At 46.5% G+C, this 19,684-nt stretch overlaps 1 protein-coding gene across 2 annotated transcripts in view; it reads left to right on the top strand.

Annotated features, from left to right (window-relative positions):
- Nucleotides 1-337: 337 nt before the first annotated feature.
- Nucleotides 338-19,684, top strand: part of GLRA1 (glycine receptor alpha 1) — a 36,779-nt gene continuing 17,432 nt past the window's right edge. For both annotated transcript variants that reach the window (XM_032196904.1, XM_032196905.1), the window contains exons 1-2: nucleotides 338-598; nucleotides 17,406-17,536. In XM_032196904.1, coding sequence (XP_032052795.1) covers nucleotides 543-598; nucleotides 17,406-17,536 — 187 coding nt within the window. In that variant the 5' untranslated portion in view covers nucleotides 338-542. The remainder of the gene's footprint in view (nucleotides 599-17,405; nucleotides 17,537-19,684) is intronic.

Consider the following 19,684-nt stretch of genomic DNA (forward strand, 5'->3'; position numbering starts at 1 on the left):
GGGTCGCCCCCCTCCCACCCAACCCCACCACCCCGATGGCAACCCGACACCCCCTGCCTCTGCCCCGCTCGCCAGCCTGATGTCCGGAGCGGGATCCCGCTGAAGGGAGGGAGCGGTGCGGGAAGCCCGGATCCTCCGGCCCCGAGCACCACTGCAGTGGCGGTGGTGGGGGCACAGCGGAGAGGCGGGACGAGCCGAGCCGAGCCGAGCCGCCGCCGTCCGCGGTGCTGAGCGGGGCCAGCCCCGGGCGCTGTCCGTGGTGCTGAACCGCGCCAGCCCCCGGGAGCTGTCCGTGGTGCTGAACCAGGCGCTGTCTGTGGTGCTGAAGCGGGCCAACACTTGGCGCTGTCCGCCGCGGTGAACCGAGCCGCCCCCGGCTCCCCCCAGCCCGAGAAAGGGAGGTTCGCCTCCCCTGCCAATTCGCCCCAAGTGCTGGGTTACTTTATTGGCCAAGCCCGCCGGCCCACCCCTCGCGGAGTACAAAAAAAAAAAAAAAAACACAACAACAAACAACCAACAACAACGCGGCGAGAGCTGGAAAGATGTGCAACGTCAACGCGCTCGGAGTCTACGTGTGGGAGACGATCGTTTTCTTCAGGTAGGGTTCGGCTTTTCGGGATGAGCGGGTGAGCAACGGGTTGAGCTGCCGTGCTCATCCCGAGCGGGGCAGCACATAACCCTGAGCGGCCCCAGCACTAGGACAACGGCGTTCCGCCGTTCTCGAGCTGTTTTTTTTCGCCTTCGTTCGGTTTCCCGAGACTGGCTATCGCCCAGCTCCAGGCTCGGGACTTTCCGCGGCTTTGGGAGTTACTCCGTTTAATTAGCACCGCAATCTCGCTAACCGCAGTGCTGAAAACACCGACCCCGGCTGGTTGCAAAGTGACAACTAGTGGCGGCTGGGAATGCTGCACTTGAATTTGCCCGGGTAAATATCCCCAGTTCGCCCCCTCCCCGTCCTAAGATTGCAGGTTAAGGTGAGTTCTGTAGGAGGCTTTCCCTGCTCAGCTCTGTTATCTTGAGAAATTGCAGGCTTCCTACCAAGGAGAGCTCACGCTGTCACTAGAACTTGCTATGCCTATGGCCACTGAACACAAATAAATAATCATCCTCCTTCCCTAACTTTGTTTTTCTTTCATGTTGTTTTCAACATCCTTCCCTTGTGGAATCTAAATGGAAGGTAGGGGGCATATTGTGAGCTTTTTTCAATTATATCTATTACCAAGTAGCTGTAGTTTGACTCTTTGTTAGTTGTGCTCATTTTTTTTTTTTATTAAGAGCTAAGGTAAGAGAAGGAGCAGTTTTACTCTTCAGGAATCATTTGTTCCATCTCTCCTTGCACTGGTTTTGTTTATTTAATAAAGGAAAATAGAAAGAAGCAGCTCTTCTCCACCTGCATGAATAACACAGACTGCTGTAGCAAGTGATAGGTGCCAGATAGATGCAATTAAAAAAAAAAAAAAAAAAAAAAAAAGCTTTCATGACCTGAACTCCTCTTCAATCTTAGACTTCATTTCAGTTGCATGACTCTCCTACATTTCTGGGTTTTATCAAAGTTTAAGCTTTACGTGAAGATGTCATATTGCAGCTTAATATGAAAGGACAGACATTATTTACATATACATCACTGGAGTAATACCCCTATTTTACAAATCACTATAACATACCTGCTGACACTGGACAGAGCTGTCTAGCTAGCAGTCTTTTTCCTTAAGAATACTAAAGTCTTTCTGGGTATAAAAAAAATCAGGATATCTCCACTTTTCTTGCAGTTCCACAGAAAAACAAAGACAGCATGACCTCAAAGCACTTAACAAGGTTTATCTGTTTGGTAAACCAAGAAAGAACTTCTAGAAATAACTAACATCTGAAAAGCAATTTACAACACTCAGTATTTCAGAGCCATCCTTCCTTGTCTCATTCAGGCAGAACTACACAATATAGTAGGGTAGACTAAAAAGAAGCATATCTACACACAATAAAACCTCTAGTATAACAAACAACATTAAAGCAGATAAAAAACAAGGTTAAACAACTCAAATACTCTCTAGAAAAGCTAGAAGACAAAAGGAGGGAAGCGGGGAGGGGTGGGAGGAAGAGTGCATTCCCAGGCATGAGCTTCCTATGGCCATAGTATTAATGCACTTGACAGGCTCTCCTCTGAACCACCTGCACAAGTGAAATGGGTACACATTTGTCTTGTCAATCCTGTTTTATGATGCACACTGTTATGCATTGTACAACACATGTGAGCACTTACAGATTCTCAGTACATCAATTAAAGTCTGAGGCATTCAGAGCCTTGGTAAAACAGTCCATGTTCTAGTGTAAATGTTTACAATGTTATAAGTTACATATATGCATACATACATGTGCTATATTTGCGTACGTCATATTGCATACAAAAAGAAGTCTAGTTTGCCTGAAATTAATATTTAAGAAAATTTGAAAGTGTTTTAATTCAGTTGCAGGGAGATGTTGAAACCAAATTACTCTCTGTACAGCTATCATTTTCCAAACAAGAAACAGTTCACTAATTGCTCAGAGTCAGTTCTGAGCAGGAATGTTTTTCTTTTCTTCCCCCCTCTTCATGTTATGCCTTCAATTTACTGCAAGCCAAAAATCTACCAGCCTTTCTAGTCCAAGAATAGCCTCGCTATTTCAGCTTCAGTAAGAAAAGTTTATTCATTAACAGTCATTCATAAACTTAGCATGCCAATTACTCAAGCACTCAGTCATGCATAACGTTGAAAAAAACTCAAGCTGATAATCCAATAATCCATAATAGAAGTATACATTGCCTCAAATTACAGGGTGTACCACACTTCATTTTCAGCCTGTTTAAAATATTCAGGAAAGTGAATCTATGTTAGCACGTACACTGCAAAAAAATAATGAAAGAAAAATCCAAAGTCTTAAAGGAAAATCTGGTATAGTCAACATGAAAGTAAGACTAGATCTGTTGGTTAAGAAAAATGTCCTTAACCAGCCTTTTAAAAAATAAGACCCTGTGGGAAAGAGTAACAGCTGGTGTGTGAACACAAACATTATGGTATTGCCAATATAATATTTGTTTCTGTTACAGTTGGGATGCTTTAGAAGGAATTTGCCATAAGCAGCTTATTCTGACATGTCTTTTCTTTCTGGAAAAGGCATTTCCCTTTTTGCTACCTGCTTTCACGGACTGCAGTCACTTCGCTGTGACTAAGACATTTACTGAGAACCTGGGTAGAGGTGGGGATGGAAACTGGGCTGGGGTGGGAAGGTGAAAGGGGTCTTCTGACAGCCAGACTGCTTGGGTAATCCTTCCTTAACCATCTCTGTCAAGCAAAATGGTATTTCTTGAAAATTGTAATGATTGGACAATATTTACACAAGATCTTCCATATGCCTTGCTTATTATCCACGGAGACACAGATAGATGTTCTCCCAAAGCCTAACTGCATGTTCATATCCCTCCTCCCCCAGCTCAGTTTTGAATTCCTTCATATAGAGTAAAACACTGCCCCTGCCCTGTGATGATCTTGCCTCAGCTTTTTGTTGTGCATTTTAATAGCTGTAGTGATCCGCAAACACCATTGCAGAAGCCTGGGGGGTAGGAACGCACCCTGTACACATTAGGAAATAAAAGATAGCTTACAATTGGCACCTTACCCAAGTGGACACTGTCCTGTGAGGCTTTGAAGTGGTCTGGGTCTGATTCTTATCCTAATTACACTTCTGTATGTCAGGAATTACCAGTATGACCTTCACCTAATCAAGATGAGTTGGCCCCTTCTGAGCAGGAATGTGTCAGATTCCAGGCTACTGCTCTGAGCAGTTCACAGCCTGAAAGTTGCTACCAGCCTCAGACCCTACTGGATTGCACTAACCAGCTTTTTTCTATTCTGTCAGAGACAGACAACAGCTCTTCAATTCCAGATTTTAAAAAATAAGATGCCATTGTGACTATGATGCCTCTTAAAGCAAAAGACATTTTTTCCTGAAACAAACTTTCAAGTAAAATAGGTGATTGGAGGGCTCCTGATCTCAGCCCCTTGAAAATACAAGGAAACAAAAGGCAGAGGAAGGAAAAGGACAGTAAGCATATGCATCTCCAAACCCTCTGCTATACCTCTGCAGTGCTAAACAGCACTGCAGAGGTACTCGCGAGTGAAACACTAACCAGAGACTTCTAGAGTCACAAGCTAAGCAATGTAGCAGATATTCTCAGCAGATAGAGTGGTTTACTCGTGATAACTGAAATCTAGCAGAAGTTGTGCCTTATGACCTGTTGTGCCTCTGCTCCGAGGCTGTCAGCTCCTCCGTGAAATACAAATGATTTAGCAAAGCCTTGCACTAGGCAGCTCTAAGGATACTCTTTAGCTTCTTTGGTCTGCAACCTATGATAGGCCCATTTAGAGACCCCGCTAAAAGTGCTGTCTATTTGAGGTTTGGAAATGTGATGAGGTGGACAATTCTACCTAGAAGCCCTTATAAATCATTCAACAAAGACAGATTAATTTGTCAGCCCACCAGAGGTGCAAAGTGTTTGGGACCCTGCCTTTTGCAGGAATTTTATACACGCTTCCTTCCACCCTTAATAATTCACTCACATCTCAGGCAATTAAGACATATTAATGTGAAGTAAGTAAAACACTTCTAACTTGCAATCTAATCTTAACCTTCATCTCTAATTAACTGCTTTAAGCAACCCCAGACCTACTCTCTGTGTAGGCCAGAACAAAAGAAAGGTTCCACCTGTCCAAACGGAAACCATTTTCCTCCTTTCTGTTGGGTGCAAGGAGCAGGAAACCAATAGATAGGCGAGGTGAATAACGAACATTACCAACAAAGCTGCTGTCTCGAATGCACTAACAAAGTGGCCTACATCTGTGATACACTGGTGCTGTGCAGATTTTAGGTAACGTGGACTGGCTGTCCACCTTTGCTCCCGCTGAACATGACCCTCTTCTGCAGGACCCACTGACAGAACACACATTTACTCCTCAAATCCCCAAAGGGAGCTGCTTCTGGAAAGACACCAATACGTGGCAGGAGTGGTAGGATCCTGCCCCTACATACAGGGGCACTGCATAATATGGGCTTTCTACTAAGACTTCTTTCAAGGAGGAGACTTCAGGCATGTGAATTTGGTCATCTCCCCCTTACTCCTCTCAAGAGGGTATTGGAGACACCTTTTTTGTATGGAGCAAGTCAGCAAAGGGCCTCTGTCTCTGTTTTAAGTGTTTCAGATTTAACAGCAGAGAATAAAGACTGAAGTTCATTCTGCTACCCACCAAGTGACCCACATTAAGGAGGAAAGCACTTGTAAGCAGCAGCACACTGCAATTCTCCCATTCTTAGGCAAACACTTCCCTTGGTGACATAAATTTCATAAGCCAACACATCCCCATGAGATGACCTGGGTAGAAAATGATTCCACTATCTGAATGAGGATGTTAATCAATGTCCAGAATTAAATTACTTCATTATCCCAGTGGCGACCAAAGATCATTCATCTGTGATAGAAAACCAGCAGAGAAGTCTGTTCTCATTTCATCCTAGCATGCAGGTGAAAAGGGCTCTCTAAATTTCAGTCTTAGGAACAAGATGTCTGACCAACTAATGAATATAATTGCTATTTAGTTGCTGATGAAAGACAAGGGTTTTGAGAAAGGAATCCTGCTTTAAAAATCACAACATCTAAATCAAAAGCACAACATCTAAATGTGTCAAATCATTTAAACCTATTCATGGAGTTCTGCTCACTCATCTTCTGCAACTCTAGAGCTTCCCTGAGAATGTCCCAGAGTGACTAGCACTAAGACAGAAATCAAAAGGCACCATCAGCTTATTTTGTCTGTATCTGCTCTCACTGTTGTGGCGTGTTAAATCAGGGTTTCACTAATTCCAGTAAATTACCCTTTTGATTGCCTATTGTTACCTCACATACTTTCTATTGATCTTTGCCTATCAGCAAAGGTGGAATGATTTCTATTCTTATCAAGTGTGGTTACACTCCTGCATCCTGCACCTTTCAAGAAAAATGGCTTATCATGTTTTGTCATAAACTACCAAAAAAATAATTCCAGCAAATCCTCCCCATCATGACTTGATTCACCAGCTTTGACAAAAAAAATCAGTTCAAATACTTTAAAAAGTTCAGTTTGCAGGGAAGGGGGAAGCTGCTAACACGAGGGTCTTGGGATAAATGGAGCATAAAGGAAGCAGCGAGAGGCAGGAATTCTTCCTGCTGCTCCGACATTAGGCACTGGAGCGACCGGTAGCAGCCATGAGCAGACACCTCATCACCAGGCTGTCTGGCTGCTGCCTTCTAGACACATGCACAGCCCAGAAAACAGCAACTTTTGCATTTCACTCAACTTAATAAAATATTGCTAATTCAGCAGGTCAGTTCTTCTTAAAGGAGCAAAAAAAAAAAATCACTTCTCACCTCTTTCCCTCTCCCTTCCCATAAATTACCCAGAACAATTTACATTTGTATTTACAAGCCAGACAACAGAGGATGTTTCCCTTGAGGGAAGAAGGTTTACATTGGTATCTCTCAGACCTGCTGACTGCTTGGTGCAAAATAACAGAGTCCCCTTAACCTCTTGGAAAGCTGCCGGTTTGCTCTGGCTGATCTGGTCCCAGAGGTCAGCATCCTTTGATCCTTGTGGTGTTACTGATCAGGTACACACCTCCGAGGTGCTGCTAAATCTCTGCTGATCCTTCAGGAGACCAATGCTCAGAAAACCAAGAAACAAATGTGGCTGTTGTGCCCCTCTGTAGGGCCAAAGCCTAGAGAAGGCTTGCAGAGAACAGAAATAGATGGAGACAGATGCACCCATCATTTACACGCGCTGAGCACACCCCATTATGCAGACAATTATTTCATCCATATAATGCACCATGGTAAGCTGCTGATCTGGGGACTGCAACACATCTGGCTGGTACATAGACACAGTTGGCATCCTGTAAATACATCTCTGCTGGATTTAAGTGCCAGCTGAGAAAAACAGGAGAAATCTTAATTTACCAAACCCTCATGAAATTTGGATTTTGAGAGGGAGGGGAGGAAACAAAACCAGCATACTTTTGCACCTGCTTTCCTTTTGATTTCTCCCTCTTCATCTTGCCACTGTGGCTCACAGCCCGCTAGTGGGGGGAAAAAAGAAAAGCCTTAGCAGACAGGGAACTCTGTTGTTTTCATCAGCAGCTCATTGTGGGGTGGGTTAAAAAGGGGAAAAGCCTGCCAAGAGGCTGCCAGGATGAGGAGTGCCGCATGCACGGAGCAGCAGGGCTTGCAGTGCCATCAATCATCGCACGCGCTGCCGGCAGACGAAAGCTGCCGCCTGCAGCTCCCCCCGCGCCTACCCCAAAGCGATTCCTGCCCCTCCGACCCCAGCCCAGGCTGCGGATCCTGACCCCCAGCCCAGGTGAGATCGGAGCAAGCAAGCACATGAATCAACAGACAGCAGCTGTGATCAGTGGTGGATCGGATCGCTATCGCATCTGTCAGCAGCAAAACACAGTGAGCCAGGAACCGTGTAGGAAAGCCAACAAAACCCATCACTTGTCACCTTTACCTGTTTTCCTTTGGATTTGGGTTTGTTCTTTCCTTTTTGGATGATGTGAGTAAAAAGATGCTTTGTGCAAAGCCCCAGGGAGCACAGGCACCTCCTCTCTTCACTTACAGAGTGGGTATAAACCCAAAACCACATAAGGGTCAGCTGTTATCAGCACTCTTAAACAAATCCTTACCTCCAAGCATCCTCGTTGGTGCCAAGAACCCCTACACAAAATGAGTAGGGTCCCCTGTTACAGCAGGAGCTGTGCAACACAGGCGTTACTGCAGGTAGGAGCAGGAAGGCAAGATGCTCTGAATTCCTGGGTGAGGCAGCCTTTTCTCATCTCCTAACAACTGCAAAGACAGGCTGTGAACAAGAAAGTGACTTTTCACGTGATATCTTTACAATCTTGTCTCTCTGGTCACTCCTACTGCCTTTACCTGCTGGAAATGCTGCTGAGCAGGGCAACTGTTCCCAAAATACCCCCGTCACAAACACAGAGATCATTTTCTTGCACCAGAGCTCCCAAGATCTGATCCCCAAACTCTAATGTGAGCATCCCAACCCTCCTACTGCCCTATGTGCCTGAGAATCACAAGCATCCTCCAGTTCCCAGCCTCATCTATTACACCCTGACACAAGGCTGGGGGTTCAGAAATCGCCTGCTGTCAGTGTGGCTGACAAAGCAAAGCCCTGTCAGACCCAGCTTGCTCTCCCACATCAGTGTGGGCCCAGCAGCACTTCCAGGACTGAAAATCTTTTTTTTTTGTCAGGGAACTGAGGAGACCAGAGTCAGAGGACAGCAGGCAGGAAGGAGAAGAGCTGCCCTCAGCAGGGATGCCAGAGCTTAGCCATTTGTTCCGAAAGTTACATCTCTTTATTGCTCATGAATAAGCTGATAAGTAACACCAGAAATCAAAGACAGCTCACAGGGAACACTCACCTCCTGCTGCCTTTGCGAGGCAGGGCATTTGCCTCATGTTTGTGTACCCAGACCTATGCCAATTAAACTGCACTTTGCCTGCAATGCTGTTGGACACAACAACTATAGCTCTATCAGAAAACAACAAAAGTTCTCTTACCACTCATTCTACACAACGTAAGATATGCACGTCAGAGAACCCCAGCTTTACAATGGGGCCCACAATTTTCTAGGTAGGTTGTGTGCTAGCTCGGGTTCCCTTAACAAAGGATCTGTAGCACAGTTTCAGAAAATAGAAGCCACCACCACTCAGCGATGGACATTAAATCCATTCTAAAGGAATTCTATTCAAACCACCTGATTCATCAAAAAAAAGAAAGAAGCACTTGCAATATCCTTACTCATTCTTAACAAGCAGCATAAGTTCTTAAACTAAAACTAATTTTTAAAAAGCTGCCGTGGCAAACTATTTGAACTGATGAAAACGGGCTGTTGGCATGACTGCAGAGCTATAGATAGAAGAGCACCCGCAATTTCTCGTAATTCTCTGACACTTGTCTGGGCTGTGATCTAAAACCTTCTGACGTCAATAGAGGTTCCCACCACAGCTCTCCATGCAAATGCTAAATCAAGAACACGTCAATGAAGAGAATATTATTACATAAAATATGAAGCCTTGTCTTGTAAAGACATTTTCCCCCTTTATACACCACGCTTGGGAAGGTGCTTTATGCATAACTTTAAACATCTGCCTACTCCCCTTGACTTTAAAGGGAATATTCAGCATGCGTGAAGCTAGACAAGCATTTGTTTTCACAAGGTCTTTTTTCCATTTGTTTTTCCATAACAATGCAATTGTGTCTTTTTTTTTAAACCCTTTGGTATATGCACATGTAAGATTCGATGCTGGCGTTTGCTGGATTTACTTCACAAATGGTTAAAATCTGGGCATTGACTTGTGATTCTCCCCTGTTCATGAGTTATGGTTTCAAACCTGTCTCAATGGTTTAGGATTATAGATCTCCATAAAGTCACTATGTGTGCTCTAAGAGCTGAGACCTCCTTTGGAGGAAGGTTTAGTCGAGAATGTAATCAGAAAGAATTCTAGCTTAAAAACTCTGAATTTAACACATTTCTTTGGGTGAAGAGAGGGGGAGACAAAAAGCACCTTCACTAAGTAGTATAAAGAACCAAATGGGCTTAAGCTTGAAATATCAGCCAAGCTTAGCTGTAACAAACCCAAAGAAATCAAAGGCTGGAATAAACCTTCCCTCTGGCTCACTGGGGCTCATGTGGAAGGCAGGAGGCAGCAGGGAGAGTGGTGGCACTGCAAGAGGCACAGCAAGGGCAGGAGGGATGCCTGACAGTGGGAGAGGGTTTGAACAATGGTCCTGGGAAGAGCAGAGACTGTGCATGCACCCGAGCATCATTCCCCTGCAATTTCTTGACCTCCCTGGGCTCCTCCCATCCCAGCTACACACAGTGCAGATTTCTTTTGCCCCCTAGCCCGTTGCCCAGTCATTTATTATTTCTGTATTGCTCTGTCCAGGCAGAGTCAGCAATTGTTCCGAGTGCTGGTGTCTTTCCATAGAGTTAATCAGTGTAATTGGGATGCTTTATAGCTCCAGACAGGATGCTTTGCCATATGGGGTAGGAGCCATGGGCTGCAGGAACGTAGCAGTGGAATATGGAGACATCTGAATGCTGCAGTCTGAAAAGATTTTCTCACTCCAGCAAAGTTGTGGCAGCTTCCCTGGGCTGGGAATGATCGCAGAGGGTTAATTCCACTTGGGCTGTGGAAAAGTGCCTCCCAGCTCCTCTCCTGCTGTACTGCTGGTCCCTGGGGCTGGAAAATGGTGTGCGGGACCTTTAACCCAAAGGATCCCCAAATGCTCTCAAAACTTTAACTGATTACATCCTGCGGCTACTGCAATGCAGTTACTTCTGGTGCAAGATCTAGAACTGGTTTAAGCAGCTCACAGCAACTGAGCACAACCACCCAGGCCAGAGACAGCAGTATTTACAAGCTTCCTTTTTCCTTCCTGCCCCTCTCTTCCCCCTGTGAGTAATAGCAATAAAACAATAAGAATAACCGAGTAGATCACTGCATAGCTTGCTGTCCAGTTCTTTCTCAGGGTGAAAACGCCTTTCTCAGATGTTCTCCAATTCCACATCTCACCAGCCTTGCTGTGCACAGCTATCTCCCTATCCTTTCCCAAGGTCCAAAAGTCTGCTCCGTGCCTCCATTGCACAGGCTCTCAGATGAGAAACAACACAACCAAAAATCCTAAGCCAAAACCTAAGCAAGTTGCAATTCCTCCCCACAAAAACCCATCATGAAAATTAACTTCACAAATCCATGCCTGTAGTCCACCCCATATCCATGCTGCATGGTGTAACCTCCTGCAGCTGAACACGAGCATGCAACCAGCACACCCGTACTGCTTGGAACCCCTGCTCTGCACCCAACCAGGCCAGAAATGCAGTGCCCCTCTCTTGCCCCCTCTCTTCATCCCTCCTGGCCACTTCTGCTGCTGCAGGCCAGGAATCCAGGGACAACGTGACAGAGAAAAACAGGCAGAAAATAAGTTTCATCCTTTTTAATTGAATTGTATATCAATATTGACTGTGCTATTCATTTTGATAGTAAATCTAATTATTTTTAAAAAAGTCTGCTTGCAGTCTCTGCCAAGCATCCCCAGGCCAGCGCCTGGCAGCATTCCCCTCCAGATAACATGCTGACGTGCAGTCAGGAGCAGCAGGCTCGCTGCAGGGTTTGGGGCTGTCCCTGTCCCTCCTTACAGGGAAAGATCTCATCTGTCTGTCCATCTGTCCATCCTCTCTCTGGTTGCTGAGGACAAGATGGAGACAGGCAGCCCTGCGGTCAGGCTGAACAGGAGCTGGGCCGTGCTGGGCTCAAGTTTCTGCTGGGGGAGAACCGGGGAGAGCAGAGCAGGGATCAGGACTGGGAGCACTGGTGGCCACGCTCACGTCTGGCCTCAGCGCATTCCCCCACAGCCCCTTCCTGAGGGAGAGTTGCCATGGGTACCGCAGCTCTCGCTAGTTAATCATGGACAACACGGTGTTTCCCTCTGCCCAAACAGCTGACGGGCTCTTTGCGACCGTGGCTCCTGTCAGAGCCTGCTGGAGTCAATAAAAGTCCCGAATCCCTGGCCCATGCTGCAGGCAGGGAGGTTGCTGGCCTCCCCACAGCACTCCATCCGAGCACCTAGCAGTTCCAAGGCTGCCCAAGTTTCCTTGTAAAGGCAAAATGCATCCAAACCATCAGCAATGTACTTCCCCCCCACACACACACCTTTGCTCCCTGGGGTTGTGGGGTGCAGCCTGCTCTTGTGTCTCACAGCCAGCTTTGTCAGCCATGGCACAGGGACCGTGCCGATGTGCAGCAGCAATTCAAGCAGAGAGGGAAATTGCCCTGCAAAGCAATTACTGCTGCTGCAATTAAAACCAGGAGAGAACAGTTTCCACCAGGAGCTCAGCTAGCCAAACTTGGCTACTTTGGCTTGCAGATGGGAGCCACTGCTCACATATGAAGCAACCCAAAAAAAAAAAAAAAAGAGGAAAACCAACACAGAGACAGCACATGGCTCCTCGGCAGACAGGTGCCTTGTTCTCCCTCCTGGCTGCACAGCTTGGCTTGTGCAGTCTCTCTACCCCACCTCTTTTTCTTCTCCAATAATTGGGCTGGGGACTGCCTCACCCTCTGCATGAATAAGCTCCCCTTGTCCTCAGAGAAGTGGGGAGGAAAACCAGATATTCCCATTCCAGTGCTCAGAATCAAATCAAATAATCCACCCACGGACAAGCTGAGGTGTTCTCTTCATCCTCCCACTCAGGCAGGGGCTTGCAGGGTATCAGTACCATAGGTCAGAACAGCACCAATCTCTGTGCACATCCAAGTGAGGAAGGCAAAAGCCAGCTCTGGCCCCAAAGTTATGTGGTTGCATCTCCGGTGCTGCTGTGCCTGAGCTATCGAGTGCAGGCAGCAATTTCCTTCCGCTGCATCCCAAACCCCTCCATTCGTGGAAGCAGGGTTTGCCATAACACTCGTATTGTGAGGCAGATATTCCAGACTGAAATTCAGCTGCACTAAGCGACGTCAGTGGCATCCAGACCTAAACCCAGCCGCAGTGACTAGAGGCATGAGTAGCCCCCACGAGAGCTCTGTTGTGCCTGAAGAGCCAAGGCCAGGGACAAGCCCAGGGCATGGAAACAAGCTGGAGTTTGTCCTCCCTCTGTCCCCAGGACTCCACACTCTTCCAGGCAGACCTAGCTTTGAAGGCAATGGGGCAAACAGTTATACTGGTCACCTGAGCCTGCCCCAAAGACCTGGTCTGATATTCCCCCTTTAATACCTGTTTACAGAAAACAGCACATTTGAAGGACAAATGCATCAGTCCGCAACCTGAACATTACTGTCAACACACCACAGCCAAACTTTCTGGCTTGTTTTTGTATAGATAGACCAGGTATCTTCCATTTCATCAGCCCACAGAGAGCCCAACCAGAGGAATAAATCCAGTGCCAGTCTCTTGAGCCACTGACATTGCACCAGCTTCCCCTCACAGGCACCTGATCCTTCCATGCTTTTCAGAGATATATTTCCTCTACAAACACTCATTTCGCAATGTGCTTTTGCAGCCAGACATTCTTTTTTTTTCCCCTCTCAGAACTAAAGATTAACAATTAAATTATTTGACAGGGGAATAGAGGCCCAGTGCTAATTAAATTCCTTGGTCTCTCCTCTTTGCAGAGGGAAAAAAAAAAGCTCTCAGTATCAGCATTCAACCAGAACAGGGCAGTTTGTGATGTTGGAGTTAATTAGATAGGCAGCCATGGGCACAGCCAAAAAAAGAAGAAAATAATATTTCTCAAAGGCCATACAAAGGTTGTGGGGAAAGAAGGAAATGACCAACTGGGAGCTGGGAACTGAGCAAGCCAGCGTGCCCAGACAGCACAGGGTTCACCTCTGAAACCAAATACCTGTTTATATTTCATCTGGCTGGCTGAAACTAAACAGCAACGAGACACAAAGCAAAACAGCACTTGCATAGGCTGGGAGAAATCTGTACCGGGTGTCCTGCAAAGCTTGGCTGCTCCGTTTTAAGGAATGTAATTCTTCAGTGGCCTGAGCAGCTGGGCTCTTCATCTCCACCTGCTCTCACATTCACGTGCCTGCCGGTGGGCTACAGCTCCCGGGGGCTTGCTGGTGTCTGCCTACACACTGGTGTTAATATCACGGAAGATTATGCTAGTTCAGTCCTTTGATGCAATCCTTCCCGATGTTGTTACAGTGATGATTGCGCGATGGCACTTTCTCAGCCAGATCCACCAGGGATTGCACCAGTGTAAATAAGATAATCCGCTGTCTGGCTGCTATTAAAATGCACCAAGATGCTCTCAGCTCAGGCAACACTCTTGTGCCAATGCAAACTACATCCTCTGTGTTTTTGTTATGTTTTGCCTCTATTTATTCAGAGAATAAATTCTCTCCCTGAACACATCAACCCACTCTAACGTCACAGTTCTCTTATCACCAGCATTTTTCAACTCACTTGGTGACTTCCCCCTCCTTGTCTCTGCTGGGCCAGGAGAGCAGTAGTCCTGGGGGACTTTCATGGGTGTTTCTGTACAAAATAACACCTGCAGAAAGGCCCAGAAAGCTCCCAGAGGAGCACACACTGCACTGGCCAAGATAGACCAGGATGAGAACAGAAGCTGATGGCTTTTTGGGTGCTGAGCTGAGCTGTTAAGGCAAAGTTTGGATGTCACACCCATCCCAGGGAGGTTTTATATTATTATTCTGACCTAGAAAATAGATATACCTGCCTGCTGCCCACAGAGCCTGTTGCTGGAAAGGTTTTGCTGTTTCCTCATCCCCCACTTCCTTGCCAAGTCTTGGGGTGGAAGTTGTTACAAGCTAGTTTTAGAAAACCGTGTAGTAACCAAGTACAACCAGGAGAAAAGTCAGGGCTTAATCATTCCTAAGCCACCCAGATGCAACACACAAGTCACCAGAGCTCCTAAAACACACACCAGGAGGCACAAAACCATCCTCAGCAGTTTCAGCGTAATCGCAAGGGTGCTCAACAGAAACTGCTCAGGAGGGTGGGCACAAAGCTGCAAAAAGCAATGGGGCTGTGAGAGGGTGTTCCTCCCCCAGACACTCACAAGACATCATTTTTACTAGCTGTATACCTCCATGTAGGAATTGAGCCTGTGAAATTAATTCTACTTGCAACTTCGAAGCAGACAAACAGAAAATGGCACCCAGAGAACACCAGCAGAGACGCTCTTTGGAAGTAACACCAACACATTCAGCACGGGCTCTCCTACAGCACTTACAGGAAAGCTGAACACCAATTTCTGGGCTCTTCCACCTCATTTTTAAAGTGAATGCCAGGGGAATTGTAGTTTTTAATTATCTTTTTTTGCACTTAAAGCTTATTAGATTTGTATTGCCTCCATGTCCTTCCCACCCCCCACTCTCTCTCTTCCCTACACTTCCTCCAGTCGACAGTTAATGAGAAGAAATCAGCGTATTGCACTATCTGGCATCTTGCTGCTGAAGTGGCAGGAGTCTTTGGTTACCAAGTCATTTGCTGCTTAATTGAAATCTTTTCTCTGGATTCATTGCCATGCAGACACTCTATTGGAATGCAGCATTGGAGCCCAGTATTGATTGCCCTCCCACTCCCAGCTTTCCTATTCCGAGTTTGCAAGTCAATTGCACCATGTTGTTTTCCTTCAATAAATAAACAAATAAATAACTCACCCACTCCACAACCCCATTTACCCCTTCTTAGAGCAGGGGTAGGATGAGACAAGAAATGCCAGGTGGCTATAGGGAAAGCTAGATCCACATTTCATCGGCATGAGCATGCATCAGCTGGTTCTGATAAGGTTCAGGTTGGGAGCAGACTGAAGATATAGAGGGTACATGAAATCCTAGCTTTATGTTCTTGCTGGAAATTATCTGGAATTTATCTCCCCTCTGTTGCAGAAATTAAAGATTTATTTTTTTTTGCTAAAAAAAAAAAAAAAAAAAAGCTAGCAAACACAGTACCCTAATACAGTTGCAGCCTGAAGCCAGCCTGCATTTGTGAGCTTCCAGGGCTGAAAACCAAGGCTTGGCAAGTTGTGACCTGCTAACACCGGCGAGGAGAGTCAATGCAACATGCATTGTCACTGACTCCTGACTTAGAAATTATGGCACTCAAGACCTTTTTAACCCCACCTGCTTTTAAAGTCCCTGGAGAATTCAGTGGTTCAAAACGCTCTTGTCAAGGCCTCACGCAGATAATGTTTGTCCCGAGTCTCAGCTCAAACTTGCTTTGTATCAATAGATCTGAGAGCTGCAACACATTAATGTTATGCATAGTTACTATACCCAAATTCCTCCTGATGGCTTTTGTGTCAATGCTGAGCACCACACTTCTGAAAGACACGGTGTTTAACTTCTGCAGAGTCTCCCAAGTCAATGAGAAAATTCAAAATTTCTCAAAGTGTTGTTCTCCTGCTGTAAGAGGATTCTATAGCATCATTTGTGACTGTTCAGGCAGCAAAACACCTTGTGCTTGTTGTAAACATGCTTAAGCCTCTCAGATGCTCAACCACAGCAATTCCTTGCAGTTTCCACACAGCCCTTGTGCTTCTAAAATCAGGAGCTTTGCAGAGGGTGATGCAACAAACCCCACCTCCTCCCAAGTGGCTTTCTTTGCCTGATTACATATTTGCATTGCAAGACTGCCTGGAGGCTCCAGCCAACTTCAGGCTTCTGAAGCCACAAGCAGAGACCGCCCTTATCTCAGGCACCTGGCAAGTCACCTGTGGTGGTTGTTATTGGTGGTTGGTCAGGATGTGTTTTTAATTATTAATTGTTTGCTTGCTAATCTAGGCAATTTTACACCCCAGTTTCACCCTGGGAAGAGATCTGTTTGCATAGAAGCCACATAAACACAGGGCAGGAACTGAACAGTGTCTGTTCCTGTCTTCGAAGTCAAAGCTTCCTTCAAAACTGGGAATAAGCACCCGGTACCAGGGGTCACTCATTCCTGCACAGATAGCAGGAGAGGCTGCCTAAGCCAAGATCACTGCCCTGCAGATCCTGCAGACTCCCACGGACTCAGAAGGCACGGTGCCAACCTTAGTCAGGCTGCTGAAGGAGATGATTTTCATCTTTCGCAGATCAATCAGTAGCGCTTCGCTTTTTCTGCCCTGTAGGTCAAATAGGTTCCCAAAAGGTTTTGCTTCCTTTTATCTCAGCCCAACATGAGTTCCATTTCAGGATCACACCCCAGACACCTCACAGTCCAGTATTGGTGTGGCTGTATCGAGCTCAGCCCCCTGCATTGCAGGTACCAGCAGCAAGCGCTGGGCTGATCAGCAAACAGGGAGCAAGCTCACATCCATCCTCTACAGTCCCAAATGCTCTGCAGCAGCTATGGCTTCATGTGACATTCATATAAGCCTCAAATTCCAAACTGCTCCAATCCTACCTGCCTTTTCATAGATTAGGCTGGGTAACAAATATGTTACTTGCTATTTGCGGTGTAATTAAGCAGTAATTGCTGCCCAAAGCTAATCTCAGAGTGTGTTTTTCCTGCAGAACCCAGTGCCAGAGTTCACATTTGTCATTTAGTGGCATGCCAGGGAGCTGTACCTAAACTCACAGAAGGATTTTCTCCACTCATCATTTCTCTTCTACTTTGGTGGCAGCTGGGATTCTGCATTCAGAGATGTTTGGGCTGGGCAAACAAATTAGCAGAGACCAGCCTCATTAGGAATCCACATGGGTACCCATCCTGCCTCGCAATGGGAATGAGATGTTGATTACTCTGTTTCTGGACCCCAAACTCTCCCCAGCATGGGATATGCATTAAAACCTCCTCTTTTTTTTCCTACTCACACAGCCTGGCGGCCTCCAAAGAAGCTGAAGCAGCAGCACGATCTGCCCCCAAACCCATGTCACCTTCTGATTTCTTGGATAAGCTGATGGGGAGGACTTCAGGATACGATGCCAGGATCAGGCCAAATTTCAAAGGTATGCAAAAAAAAAAAACAAAACAACATTGCTTTTGAGACTGAAGACTGCATGAATACCTCCCTAATTGTACAAGGAATACAAACAATCCTTATGTTCATATGAAATATGTATGATAATAAGAGATTTGGCACATAGACACCCTGTAGGCGTCTGGAAAGATCTCATTTCCACTCAAACAAAACAACCTCGTACCAACTTTACGCACAGCCAGCACTTCAATATCAACCCAGCAAGGGGTCAGGGATGCCTGCTGATCACTGACTGGACTGGCAGGAGCTGAACCTCTCACAGGTTAGGAGGAAAACTTTGATTTTTCCCTTACATCACTGCCCACAGCACCCTCTGCCAATGGGTAACGCACCCTCCTTGCACCCACTGAAGCTCAGAGGAGGCTCTCCCACCAGCTCAGGAAGGAATTCAGTGGGGTGCCAGGAGCAGCTCCAGCCAACCCATCCATGTCCCCTGTAGCAGGGGTCTCCCAGGCTGGGGCTCAGCACCACTCCATCACAGCAGTTTCAGACCCCTTTTCAGCCACTGCGCAGCCCTCTTCAATGCTCATTTCATTCATTTCCTTTGTTTCTTACCACCAAGTCCCCCTAGTCCCTCCCAGAGCCCCTTGCAAGGCTAACACAGGACTCCCAGGAACCATTAATCAGTGACAGCACCTGCCATCCAGCTTTGTGAAACAAGCCCTACACTGGGCTCTTAACCCTAAAGCTGGGGGGAAGCTCATGCCCTAACAATCAACTAGGCAACACAAAACACTGCTGTTTCATCTGGATCACAAAGAGTTAAAAATACCCTGTAAACTGTCCTACTGCTAAATTATGCACACACACAAAAGAAATTAAACTTAAATATTTAATGAAATGTGTACATTATCTTCTTGCTGAAGGCAGCTGTATTGTAATTTTATTCAAGATAATTTAATTTGTTTTATTTCAATGAACTACACCTTCCCCACAGGGCAGTTTTGCTGGCTTAGCCTCCCACACATAAATCAGGCTCCAATTTATATGGGAGGTACAGGAGGTGCATTACAGAGCTTGGGGCTGTAGCTCTCAGAGTACGTCATTGAAATTAACTGGCACTAACTCATAGGGGCATTTTAATCGCTTAGATCTAGATGAAAATAATACCAAAGCCCCCCATGATATTGATTTTGTGGGAGGGGGAGATTAATAAAAAGAAGATTGCAGCTTTTCCACCCTCAGGGCAAGCTGGGTTGTCCCAAGGGTGCCCTGCTCTGAGCCCAGACTCAGCTTCACTCAGCACAGGGGCAGGATGAGCAGGGCCAAAATCTTCCACGTGCATTCTTCTCTGATGTGCATGCTGTCACCCAGGATGTTAGTGCAGAGTTTTTCTTCTGGGTCCTTTGGGAGGGGAAGCCACATGTTCATAGACGACCTATATGGTCCACAGAATGTATACAAGCATCCTCTTCCTCCTGAGCATTATGGATAGCAGAAACCCACTGCTAAACCCTGACCAAGTGTGAACTTACAGCTGCTGGATAGACTGCAGCACAAGGGCTGATGAGCTCAGATCTCAGTTACATGGATTTGTTAACATTGGGCCTGCCAGCCACGAGCCTGTGGGACAAGAGGGGTAGTGAACAGGGGAGGGGAACAACAAGGCACCATTTTGTACCTGATGTTAGCCCATGCTTGTGTTTACCCGTCTGGAGAAGGAGCTGTGCAGACTGAACAGCCTGGGAGCTGCTGCTGAGCTGGCAAGGGGCTGTCTGGAAGCTGGTCAGACAGAAACCTGCTCAAATTGCCTGGGATTCATACCAAGAAAATCCTGGGCTGTGGAAAGCACTGCTGTAATGGGGCTGCAGCCTTACTCCTACAGAGGATGGGGAAAAAGTTTCAAAAGAGGCCAAAGCAGGAGAGGAGGGAAGGGAAGCTGATAGGAGCAAACCAAGCTCCAAACGTCCCCTTAATCTCCAACACAGGAGGAAGATTGCACTGATTGCAGGCACAAGCTTCTCATTAAAGCCCCCCCAAGTATTTCATCTCACAGCAGCTGCCAGACTGCAGATGTGGCCTCAACGGGCAAGCGTCGCTCCCTGAGCAAGGCTGAGCCATCAGGCAGCGATTGATATGCAGACACCATCCTGGTCCCCATAAGCATGGAGGAATT

This window comes from Aythya fuligula, chromosome 14 (assembly GCF_009819795.1).
Source record: "Aythya fuligula isolate bAytFul2 chromosome 14, bAytFul2.pri, whole genome shotgun sequence".
In the NCBI taxonomy this organism is placed as follows: Eukaryota; Metazoa; Chordata; class Aves; order Anseriformes; family Anatidae; genus Aythya; species Aythya fuligula.